General features: G+C 36.0%; 1 protein-coding gene across 1 annotated transcript in view; it reads left to right on the top strand.

Annotated features, from left to right (window-relative positions):
* LOC100642576 (nuclear migration protein nudC) overlaps positions 1–13,501 on the top strand; it is a 103,149-nt gene extending 89,648 nt beyond the window's left edge. Inside the window, exons 5-7 of the mRNA XM_012312527.3 lie at positions 11,878–12,072; positions 12,705–12,907; positions 12,987–13,501. Coding sequence (XP_012167917.1) covers positions 11,878–12,072; positions 12,705–12,907; positions 12,987–13,038 — 450 coding nt within the window. The 3' untranslated portion in view covers positions 13,039–13,501. The remainder of the gene's footprint in view (positions 1–11,877; positions 12,073–12,704; positions 12,908–12,986) is intronic.
* Positions 13,502–13,533: the final 32 nt, after the last annotated feature.

Below are 13,533 nucleotides of genomic sequence, written 5' to 3'. Positions count from 1 at the left end.
AACTACGACTATAATTATCTTGCTGATCAAAGTGTTGACGCCTTATAATCAGAAATTTGTTTGCTTATGGGAAAAGGAATCCCAGTTAACAATATCTTCTCATAATGGCCCAAAGATTAGAAGCTATTAATTGGTATAGATGTATTGTTTGGTGCTATTCGAATTAGAAAACATATATATACAAAACGTGAATACAAATTGGTAGGTAAATAAGTAGATAATACTTATATACGTACATAATAATGGATTAATATAACATAATATAACACATAATATAATATATAATATAATATAAATAATAACATAATAATAATTATATACATAATAATGGATTAGATTGGAACACGGTTTTTTCATTTATAGATAAGATAAAGTTGTCTATATTTCCAATTCATTATACCGTATGTAGTTTTTGTCTTAGAAATGTTTTCTTGTTAAGTACATCAACATTGTTTTAACGATTTGTTCTTTAATTAGAGTCCGGAATGCTATATGCAATCGCTTTTGCAACCCGCGAGTTTTATGGTTCCAGTGATTTTGTAAAGCAGTTGCTGCTGATGTCATCGCCTACAAAACGGTTGCTCGATTCGATCCGACAATTAAGCGAATAATAATTACAACGAAATTTGAACGTAAGTACCATATAAACGTCCAATAATACGCGAGGTACCTGCAGACATTTGTGTCATGAATTTTGAATGAATTGTTGGACGTGAATCCTTCTTTTTTTTTCTTCTTCTTCTTCTTCTTCTTTTTAGAACATAAATTCGAGTGTTTGAACAACAGGTCGAAAGATAACAGGCTTCGATCGATCTCCGAAACGTTATTTTATCTTTTCACCGTCACCTCCGACGGCCATCCTTAAAAATTTAACTACTCGAAATTAAGTATTCCGCTGTCAGCTTGTAAATCAGTGGCCGCTCTTTTATGAGACACAGGTATCGAATTCTTGAGAGACACGACAATCCATTATGAACGATCCTTTACATGATATCACGCTGAAAATGTGAGATGAATTATGATTGGCGTGCATGAGCTTCGCGAGAAAATAGCTTTGAGAATAGCTATGAATATTCGCATAAGTACGACTCTGTTTCGCGGTTTTTAAATTCATGTCATTCTTCGTGATATATACGAGGTCAGTGGATTTAACAAAGTTTCAAAAGGGTGTGACTTGACAAATTGTTATTAGGTAATAGTTTAATGGCATAGTGAAATATCGAATATCGGGAAGCTAGTAGTACTTATCGATATATAAATATGCGCCGAATAGATTTATTAGGGTGCTCATTTCTTCGAAACGACATCTTATATAATTTATACTCTTGTGTGATTTCAATAAGAAATCAGTTTTATGTACTACGATCTTTTTCCATATACGTTTCACTGAAAAATTGCCTTTATCTCAATTTTTACTATATACTTAATTTATCTTCGCTAGGTCTGACACCTGGACCAATTTATCTCCCAATTTCGCTCGTTTTTACGACACAATTAACGAAATCGAAAGTTTCACACAGACAAAGCTAGATAGGCTTGTAAATTTTTCGTGAGTCACTGAATTCAGTAGTTTCGTTCACGAAATATCGTTGTCGGTCGCGAAATTACAAGATTCTAATAATAACTTGCTTGTGCTACAATTTCTGGAGTTCTCTTGCACAATTTTTAATATTGGGATATTATCAACGAAATTTTACAAGGCACAAGTAATAATATCAATACTAATAAATCTCCTATAACAACATCAACTTTGCTAATAAACTAAATGCAATGCTACAAACGATCTTTGATTTCTGAGAAATATTAGAAATTACAAATCACTACAATTATCCTGTTCGACATGAAATCGTAAATACATAGAAGAGAAATACGCGATTTACTTTACGATCTACAATTCACCGCTACCATTACTTGGTAAATTATTCCGCAAGAAGATCGTAGCGCCATAAAATACAACAATACAGCACTACTACTCTACCAGAGTCACGAGCAACGAAATGTAAAGCGTGTTGCACGTAGAGTGCAACATTGTGCGCGCGATGCGCCATGCGATTTCGTTATCGAGCGTGAGAATGCAGAAACGATCATCCCGATAAATGTAAATGCACTTCATCGTTCGAGAACAGTCTGCTGACCTTGAATGGAATGGGATCTAACGATCCTATTGATAAAGAGAATCGTCGCCCGAGATAATATCGACTCTTATTGTTCTCTCTTGCTTTTCATCTCTTTGACTTCTTCCGTGAAAGAAACTCTCTTTCTTCGATCGTCTATACGCATGATCGAACATCGTATAGCACAAAGAGCTTCAAGTATCAGCATCATGTGTACGTCAGGATTAATAATCAGGCTCGTCTATATATAAAGATCGTTCGATATCAATCGAAAGACCGCCGTAAGTAGTTTGTATCGGTATAATGATCCAATTAACGTCGAAAGCGGTGGATGGTCGTTTTTGTCGTCGGCCGCGATTTGTTCGCCCGCGACAAGCTATTTATTGTGATTTATTCGCGTGAAGTAATCGGACGTTGAAAGGAAGGAAATCGCGTCCTTGCGGATCAAAGGTTGCTCGAGCGGACGAACAATCGCCGCCGTGAAAAAGGTTGGGAAAAAATTGGAAACTTTCTGACCGATGCCTTTCGTTTCGCATTCGACGCAGTGTCGACCCTTGGATCGATTCTTTTCGGTTGGATTGAATGTAATTAGATTTATGTCTAATGGACACGTGGTACATTCTTTAGTCGTAAATTACTTTTTTTCTGTTAGAAAGCATCGGTGTAAATTTATTATCAGTAGAGTGTGGATTTTTATATAAATTCATATTTTTATGAAAATCATTAAACATGAGTAATTAAAATAAGATTTAAAAGACATTAATATACAGGCTTTATATGTATAACTTCATATGATACTCATACTCGACTATAATAAATAAATGAGCCTAATTTAATTCATACGTGGTATCATTAAACACGAACAGTTTCTTGTGACGAATGCTTAAACGATTCCTAGAAAGAAAGAGTACTGTAAAGTATTAAGTTTAATCGTTTCTATCTGTTAGAAGACTAATATTATGGTTTCGTGTTGAAGTACATCATCGTTTGCAAATATTATACATGTTAATAAGATAGGTACGTTATTAGTATGTCTCGACCTCATTCGTCAAACAGCAAAAACGATTCTCTATGAGAGAAATCGTTTATTCGATCGTGATTGGAAAGGAAATTTATAAATATAAACGAGTATACATAATATAATAAGAACGCTAGATCATTGATGTTCAATTGTATCAGCCTTTAAGGCGCTCGCGTTACTATGTCAATGCCTTTTTAACGCTGTATCTAAACGTAGTACTACTCATTGACCGTGTACCCGCGGCATGAATATTAAACCTGCACCATCAGCCTTGGTTCGACCTAATCGATCCAAGTCTAACGTCGAACACCTCCTCGAAATAGTGACCAGAAGCTTCTGACGTTGAATGGAACTTCCAGTCGTACGTGACTCGGCGAATTGTTATTGAATTCCTGTTATTAAACTCAAAAGGAAAGAAAACATTCCAAAAAGTGTTATATGGCTTTACATTGGATTTTACATAAAGTACTTGGATTATAAATGTATTATTCATGAGATTTCAAATGACAATTCTAAAAAGCATAAATTACAAAATTACACATTTTCTTTCATTTTGCCTAGGCCAAATACGATTTTAGAGACAAATCTATATACTTTATCGACTCGATCTATATGAAATCTTTTCATGAAATTATCAATTTAAGTATCACAAATGAACTATTAATGGTACAAGTCACGTCCATTTTTCGTACAGAAAAATATTATAAATCGTCGAACAAGTTTCGTTGGCGAGTGACGATCATTTGCCAGATACCGACAGGAAAATATGATCTTTGATCTGTAAAGGGTTCTATGTCACGACGATCGTGATTTTTGACACGTTATTCGGCGTAATGAGTAACGAGAAAACTATTCGATTGAGCAACAATTCGTAAGCGGGTAGCAACGTCAATTCTTGATTACCAAGGATTTTGGCGAAGACACCAAATAAATCGGTTCCACGCGCTGCAACCTTCAATCCACTGGGCCGTTGAACGAACCTACGATGAAAGTTTCGTTGATCCGTTGCGTGACTTTGTCTAAAGTTACGAAGCTCTCCGAGAAACTAGCCTTCGGCCCTGTAATGATGACGAGTTATGTGACGCATCATGGGTCAGCCAGTTACGTGTTATAAATAAGGTCACCGATGAAACAGAATTTCCAGATAAATGATTTTCTCCTGGAAGGTTTTTCTGAACGAAAAATTTTAAACTTTGTATCAGTGGAATAGCTTGATTGTAGGATAAACACTTATGGTTGGTTTATACATCTATCGGATAAATCGGTTTTGATAAACGTATAATAAAGAGACAAATAATTTTTGTTTGTGAACAAAAAATTAATTCGCTTCTATTTGAAACCTGGGAGCTAAAAATGACTATGATTAGGTTATTCGATATCAATAATAGAAACAAAGGATAAAAATTGTAGCAAGTCAACTTCGTAATGAGATTAGTTCAGGAGAGATTATTGATGTTTGTAGGAATTTAACTGTTCGAGTAGAAAGCGCGTTGTATTGCCCAAGGAGTAAAGTTATCTGCGTAGACAGTCAACAGACCAGAGAAAGTTGCTTATTCAATGAAATGTTCGCCAATGGATACCTTATACATGTTGTAACGCGTGTTCGATCTGTCACGGCGAAAACCGCAAGCCTGATTACTATATGGACACAGGAAACAAATTCCTCTTGAAACTCACGCAGCATGCAGTATCGTTAAACACGTTTCATTGTACTCTTTCTCTCTCACGACGTTCAAAAGAAGGAAACGCGAATACCTGTTAATTTTCCTCTATGGAATTCTTTTGGCACGGTGGTCATTTACAAGAATTCGAAAGTAAATTCACACCTTGTATAATGAGTTGAGAACGAAATATGCAGTAGAAGTGCATTATTGGAACGAAATTTCAATTAGTACTCAATTACCCTTGCAATTCTATGTTGAACTGGATTCGATTTTGTCCGGCTTTAACAAAACACATTCTGTTATTTTCTACATTAATTTGATAGAAATATGTCTACGGTTACAAAAATATAAAAATACATTCAGATTATAAGTAGCTTCTAAAAGTGACATTTGAATTATAACGTATGAATTAAAAATTATAGATAAAGGGAAAATTAGTGAATTATTATTGAAGCTGTTTGTTCGACGATACATTCAGATAAATACGATTCTGCTATATCGTAATTTTAATCGAATATTTCTTTTTTATATGGTACAAATCTCATCTGTAGAATGTAATTGACAGTTTCGAAAGAGAATCGATCCGACTGATTTGTATTTTCAATTTAATATCATAGAGTAGGTGAATCGTTTGCAAAGGGAAACAAAAGCGCAGCCACCTAACGTTCTCATATCGTGTCATTTAGTTAGCGTAATCCATCCTTTTGTTCTTTCAAATTCAAGGCTACGTTACAGAACCGCGGCAAACTCTGACACACCGTTGCCCCTTAATTGTTTTCGCCACAGAAGGAATTCATTGTTCCAGCGATACGTCCGTTCGTCCTCGTGAACATCGTTTCCCGTGCTGATTGACGAATCAGATTAAATCCGTCCGGGTTTCGCTGCTTATTTCCATCCAGTTTTTACGCCGCAATGCTGCAATCTCTCTTGCGGATTTCAATTCAATTTTAATTTGTTGTTTCCATAGGTTCGATCATTTAAAGTCAGAATAACAGATAGAAATTGAAATTGCGGGAATCGAATTTCGAACGTTTGATTTCAGATATTTAAATTCAGAAGTAACCGGAAGACTGAAATTTCAAATATTTGCATCGAAAACATCAAGTTTACAAATTGAAATTAAAAACATTCAAATCCAAAAATATTGATTCAAATGATTAAATCTACATGTTAGAATTCACAGATATGAATTGAAGCTTTAGGATTCAAGAATATAGCTTTCAAATTCCAAGTTACAAATTTATTATTCCAACGTTCGTTTTCAGAACAATTTTTCCCTAACATTGGCAGCTAATCAAGCGTTTAACAAATTTTCCCAATCACCTAAAATCAAGGGTACTTGGAATGCTTGCAACGTCAATTAATCTCCCCTGCCGAATAAATGACATTTTTCCTCGATTCATTAGAAAAACGTACATCGAATCGCAGATCAAGCGTGCTTTCCCTCGACTGCCAGCTATCTGATCCGATCGCGCGCATTCCCCGATACCCTAACGCTTCAATTACCCTCGCCATGAACTCCCATTAAACGTTCCGAGACACCGTTGAACCGTTCACTGACATCTGCGTTGCGCAACGTCAGAACAATCTCTATATTAAACCCGTGGCCGTGTAACATGCAACCTGGTGGTATCCGCGGATGATACAAGTTCAGAAAAACGCGAAGAACAAACGATCGTGCCGCAAGAGCGGCGGGGATAATGGGCACGAGGGAGCGTCGATTGAAAATTGCAGGATCTCCTCCCACCCCGGTTGCAAATTGTCGGCGACGTTCCATCGTAAACGATAACCGTACATAATGACGCGTGCGTACACGGGTACGAACACGCGGCCACAGGTGGAGAAGAAGACGGTGATTTCGCAAGTGTACATACAAAGTGAAGATGACTTCGATGCGAACGACGACTGGAAATCACGGAAACGATGCCTCTAATGACGCAGTGTGAGACGATTAAATGAGCGGAGAGCAGTGTGATTATACAGGCTGTCTCACCAATCTTGTCCACTTGAAATCTCTTCGTTGCTTCAAATATGAAATAAAAATGTTACTTATATACGTCGTAGAGTTGAAAAGAAGTAGGCGACATGGCTAAGGGGTTGGCAATTATAGTGATATAAATCAACCTCAATTTATGGTTTTCATGAAACAGCGTTCTACATTTGTTATTATAAAAATTGATTATATAAGTTATTATGAACTTATTATGAAAGCAGGCGTGTTATTTTTGCAAGTGCAAATACGTGATTAAATTCGAATTCCCAGTCTTGACCTGCATTACTGTGATTCTCAGTTATTATGACAAAATTGATCTTTAGATTTCCTCTATAGCTCCATGCACGTAGCAAATCATTGCCACCATACTAGGACATGCGTTTGCAACCTTGAGTCTTTCATATTTATAATTATACTATGGATATTTATGCTGTTTTATATTCTTACGAACATACCTAGCGAAATAGAATCTACACAAAAATTTGTTTCGTCTATTAAACATTATATTGAGTAATTTGCTTTGGATATTTTATATAATTTTGCATCCTTAAATTTCCCAAAAATGCATAAACATCCACTTATAATAGTATACGATACTTTCATTTGTCGTTTCTAACAACAAAGATATTTCAAATAAACAGAGTAGCTGTTTAGCTGGAACGTCCTGTATAGCATCGAGAGGAAATCGGTATTATACTCTGGAGTCTAGATAATTGGAATGGGTTAATGAGTCTGAGAGGATGTTGCGTTAGCAGAGTTATTATAATAAGGAATCTGGTTAAATAGGCGGTAATCTCTTGAGCGGTTGTTACAGTTAGCGCGAATTGAATTGATTAAGTTTTTCTGACGCTTTCGTGTGCTGTTTCTCTCTGTTGATCACTTGATGGGTCTAAAGATTTGTAGCGTCTAGGTGAGCTCTTTTCAGATACGTTCTTGTGTAATGATTGCTTCAAATTGTGTATGGAGAAGAGATACATAATTATTAACCTGGCATGAATAAATTTTGTGTAATGGATATAAAGATTAGTAATGATAATGTGAACTTTTTTCAGGTGAATTCTTGTGTAATGGTTGTTTAATTAGATTATTTAAAATAAGACTTGGTTAAATTGTATGTAATGTAGTATCTTCTTATGCAACAGTTGCTTGAATGTCTACGGGCAGATTATGAAAACGGAATGATCGTAAACTTATTGACATAAATATATTTCGAAGGAATAGAATTTTAGAGGCTACTTAGAGCTACATCGACGAGGTGTGAGACGTGAATTTGCTCACGTACATCCCTTAGTCTTCCAAGGTTGCTTTACTTTCGACTCGTCAGTCTTCTAAAGGACAAGTTTTAAATTCACAATCCGTATTTCTTTTGAAACGCTTCCATTTTTGCCACAATTTACGTATCTGCTTTATAAGAAACGGATGTAGCATTCCTTCTGGTCCTTTTCTTCGAGTAATATACTGATTAACTTAATCTTATCTTCGTGAGTGGACGTTTAGGAAGGAAGTTGTACGTTCGCTTGTTAATTTCTCCATAAAGCCATCTACTCTATGGCAACAAGTCTTTTCTTCCAAATCGTAAAATCCGTCCGGTTGCCATGTGCGATAAGGCTGCGGTTGTTATTAAATGCAGGATAATATCAACTTCCTAAAAAAATTGCGAATTCAGAAAAAGCTACTAAATTCACTCTTACGTAATTCTCAAGATTCAAGTTTAAAAACTATATTTTGAAAAAGTTCTTTAACATAAAAATTCCTCGAAGATTTAAGAATATTTATCGTTACGCTATGATTAAAAACACCAGAAATATTATAAATCGTTCTGAAGTCCCGATCAGAGTACCATTCTGTTTAGGAACGCCTAATGATGTGTAGTAACTGATGAATTATTGTAATCGTAGTTTAGAGAAAGGTTTGAGTACAAAACGAGATTCATTTTTCAATGTAAGAAGCTCTTAGAAATATAAGGCCTTTTTATAAACAAATGTATCATATATATTTTGCCAATTAATAGTATTAGTATATTGACAAGTTAAAAGTTCGAAATTATCAACTTCTTTCTTACGATTTCATAATTTTTCATTAAATAGAACAATCGGATAATTGTTTCTAAACTGTCGTTTGTTTCATTATCAAACTTGTTAATATTACCCAAAAATATTTATTAATATTGAATTTGCAAAATTTCGCGAATTAGTTTAATCATGCGAGGCATTTTTTACCTTTCACAGTTGTATATTTTTTTGTAACATTGAAATACGTTTTGAAATTCCTGAGAGATATAATAAATATGACATGCATGACACATAATTCCTGTAAAATATATTAAATAGACACACTATGACACATATGACGTTCTTACGTATTTCGAAAGTATCCTCAAATTTAAAAAATGTACACACGTGCCAATATTCCTCCGAAAATGTAAAGTCTCTTATCAGCTGCATAAAAGCTGACGAGCGAATCGTGACGAAAAGAACAGTTGCAAAATACGAATCCCCCCCCCCCTCTCTTTCTCTCTTTCGTCTGTCCACCTCGATCCAAATTTTCGTGTCACAGTCTGGTTAATGCCAGCTGAGAGATCGAGGATAATCTCCGGCGACACGAGCCTCTTCTCTCGGTTATGCTCTCTGTCGTTCCATCGTAATGATATTCCACTTTGTTAACGCGCAAACTCGGTAGCCATGATCCGTTTCCACGCACCGGTGCTCTCAGCTACGCTCAGCGTCGCAGCGGTCGTCGGCGTCGTCACGCTGGAAATCCAAGAACACGTCTAACGCGAGGATGACGCCGATGATGATAATGATGATTCCACGACGCGTAATCCATGTGTCGTTCGTGATCTTTCTCTTGATTTTCTTTTTTCTTTCGAATACTTGTAATTGCGACACGGGATACGCACGATGGATCATCTAGGATTTTGGAACTTCGTGGATTTAATTGTTCCTGATGCTGGCCACCCGAGGACGTCCCACATCGATGGATCGTTGCATCCAGAGAACAGATTCTCACGAGTGTGATTATGGAGATGATTAAATAGGGAGGAATGCCGATGGAATGAAGTTTTACCGATGAACTGCTGCTCATTGTGTTATTTCTTGATATTTATTTTTAGAGTTTGGAGGTTTTACGGTTAATGGGAATTATAATTGGGGACTTGAATCGTCAAAGTAGTCTTAGTGTATAATATTTGTGAGATAAATGATAACTTGTATCTTGGAAAACTTGTTTCATTACTTGTTTCTCTCCCTCTCTCTCTTTTTGCAGCAAAGCTTTTGGAAGAAAGTTTAGTATTTTTATAAGAAGGTGTAATAGCTTGAAAATCTTAGGAATCTTATTTTTTACTATTTCGTTACAGCTTACTTTTGTGTTAGAAGTTCTATTATGTAACACTTGCTCGAATGCGGCGGCTTGATCCTTAAGAATGTTCCTTTCTTATGTCTGTTTTTGAACGGGGCAAAGCATTCCTTATGGACGGATTAATTCAACTCATTACTCTGGATGTAAAAGTACGAGCCGTGCGATTTCATATTCAGATTTCATTCATAGCAGTTTCCTTTCGTAATGATACTTCTCGTGAGCGACTTCCACTAACCCCATTTTCCATCGACTCTATTAAGTGGTCTTAAGACAATATGAAAGTAATCAGACTGCTGATCAACCAAGAATCCGTTTTCATTACAGCCGATTAATTCCAATTCCTTGCTGTACGTAAACCGATACGTAAACCTTCGTTCAAAGGTAAAAGATACGAGTTTGAAGCACACGGTAATAAAACAAATCATAAAGACAAACTTTACGTTAAAATATATTGTAGAACTGTCTTCTTTTTTCTCTCTCTTTTTGTTCAGATAACTCCCAATTCTTTTTAACGTCGACAGTTTATGCGCCAAATCACCATATTATTATGTAGTAAATTATTATACGCAAACACCGTAATCGATATTATGGCGAGTCGGGCAAAAAGAAGCGTGATTAAAAAGTAATTCGCGAAATGCGTAAATTTTATTATCGTACTATGGGATCTTTCTCCCTTCTTTTCTCCCCTTATACGGTATATTTCGTTCGTTGGATTCTAAATTGCCCAAGGTCCGTCACGAAGGCTGCACCGTTGGGTTTCCGAAATCCAAGGCCACGGTGGAGAAGTGGATCACGATGATACGCAATGAAATCGCAGTCACGAGAAGGACTGAGAGGGTAGCCGTGCGGAACCATGATCGATCCCTTCATCGATCAAATGAATCGCGCTATTGTTACGATAGACTCGATGAACGTCGTTTGTGCACGTCGAGGAGATCGTTTACTTTGAGGTTAAACGAAGAACCTCGATTTTTTTATTGGATTTATCGATTGGAAAGGAAAGAGCTAGTCACTGATTGTATTGGTATACGTGAGCTGTGTCGTTAAAGATTTTCATGCTCAATTAGACCTCATCTGATAGGAATAAGATTGATTATTATTTTAATCTCTATAATAGACTTTTCTCGTGATAGATTGTAAGATAGAAACAAAGAAAGAGTTTTTAGGGCATTGATAATAAATTGCGTTTTAATAATAATTAAATAATAAAAGTATAATTTATGAAAGGAATAATTGAAAATGTCAAATGAATGAGACTAACATATGTAGATATATAAATTTTTATATTTGAAATATTTGTTAATAATATTTCAAAGTAAAGTTCATTATATATAATGTTTATAATTATATATAACGTGAAATTATACATTGGCGAGAAGAAATCTCAGCCATCTTGCGCTTTTTAAACGACGTAAGAAAAACCAACGCAAAAACATAGAACCAGATAATTTAAGAACATAAAAAGAAAAGTACATAATGCCACTTAAGAAATGCATGATCACCTCATTTCCTTTGTAGCAGAAAGGTACTTTCAGAATCTTTTTATACCGATAAATTCGTAATTTAACATCAATAAAATCTGCCTCCTTGAAATCTTTTTTTTTCTTCTTCTTTTTTTTAATTTGTGAAACTATCATAACTAGTTCGAATAAATCTGCCAACTCATGGTGACCGATTCGCGCCACATTCCGTATGAATGAAATAACATTTATTATCGTCTAATTCCAGATCAAAGTACCTCTGAAAGTGAACTTCTCGGCCAGGCCCAAGGACGTTGCCGTGACGTTGACGAAGAAGCGGCTGACCTGTGGCATCAAGGGTCAGCCGCCGATCATCGACGGTGATTTTCCACACGAGGTCAAAGTGGAAGAATCCACTTGGGTGATCGAGGATGGAAAACTGCTGTTGATCAACCTGGAGAAGGTAAGTGATGCGAATAAATATGCCAATTTCATTCGTTCCTCGGTACCCTGGACACGCGACCTTGTCCAAACGAGGATTTCGACGATGCTATCGCGCTAGCGGGAATTCTGTCCGATGGTATCGAATACGCAAAGAATTCGTTTGACTTGACGTGGCCCTGAATGATCAAGCCAATGTATAAAAAATTTTGGCGAAGGTTAAATCGTGACCATTTAACAAGCAACTGTTTGCTTGATCTTTAATTGACAGGATTCGGTGGCGTTTGTTGGTACTTCGATAATTGGTTAATCACGATAGATATCTCATTGATGATTTTGTGTTTATCGAGTTAATGAAGAGTGAGGTAGGACTTTTTGGATTATTTTCGAGGTTTGTTTGTTTTATATTCGAAATTCAGCCTTCTCTGTTTGCACAAGTTAACTTTCAATTTTTATCAAAAACAAATTTAAGTAAATAACGCGGTATGTTTCGATACTTTTTTATTATCGATCTAACTTAAAATGGTTGTTCTTCGAAAATATTCTAACTTTCAACTTTTATACATAAATCCAATACATTCAGAGATTCTTTAAACACTGATTCTGTTTAACGAACAGTTAATTGAAAGCAGCAATCAACTATTCTTTCCGCAGGTGAACAAAATGCAATGGTGGGCGCACGTGGTGGTCTGTGACCCAGAGATCAGCACGAAGAAAGTGAATCCTGAGCCTAGTAAACTCTCCGATCTCGACGGTGAAACCAGAGGTCTGGTGGAGAAGATGATGTACGACCAGAGACAGAAGGAACTGGGTCTGCCAACGTCCGACGAACAGAAGAAGCAGGATGTAATCAAAAAGTACGAGATAACAATCACAAATTCGCTATAAATCAACTTAATGTTAAAGATCTAAATGTCGTAAATTTTTGTTTTTCAGGTTCATGGAACAGCATCCTGAGATGGACTTCTCTAAATGCAAATTCAACTAAAACGGTTCGACCAATTTGTAAATGACCGAATGTTCAAGGTTTTACGAAACTGATTATACAGAAGATAAGAGAAAAATATGGCATAAAAACAAAAGAAAAATATTATCGGTATATGTCGTCGCGAATTCAGTGAAACTCTTTATGATACTTTGTTAATCGTCACGACATAGTCTCCACTAATTAGTTTGCGTATCACGCGTCCCTGGCATGTTACCAAGCGCGAGAGATGGCACCACGATCCAGTCAAAGACTGGATCCGTGGTTATGGTAAAGAGTTTTCTAGATTTTTAATAATGCTCCCTTGACAATTTCATTTTCTTTTCTTTTGACTACCTTCGAAGCGTTCGGTTTCTATTAGTACTCTAAAACGAATACAATATCGGTCTGCACAAATGTATATTGTACGATTTTTTTCACGTTACATTTCGTATAATTTGAATAAAGAATGTGAGGAAGAAAGAGATCGTTGGCTGTGTTTTGTGTTCGATTCTCCAT

Source organism: Bombus terrestris, chromosome 10, assembly GCF_910591885.1.
Source record: "Bombus terrestris chromosome 10, iyBomTerr1.2, whole genome shotgun sequence".
Classification (NCBI taxonomy): Eukaryota; Metazoa; Arthropoda; class Insecta; order Hymenoptera; family Apidae; genus Bombus; species Bombus terrestris.
Note: the sequence above shows the minus strand (reverse complement) of the source record. Positions and strands in the feature narration are given on the sequence as shown.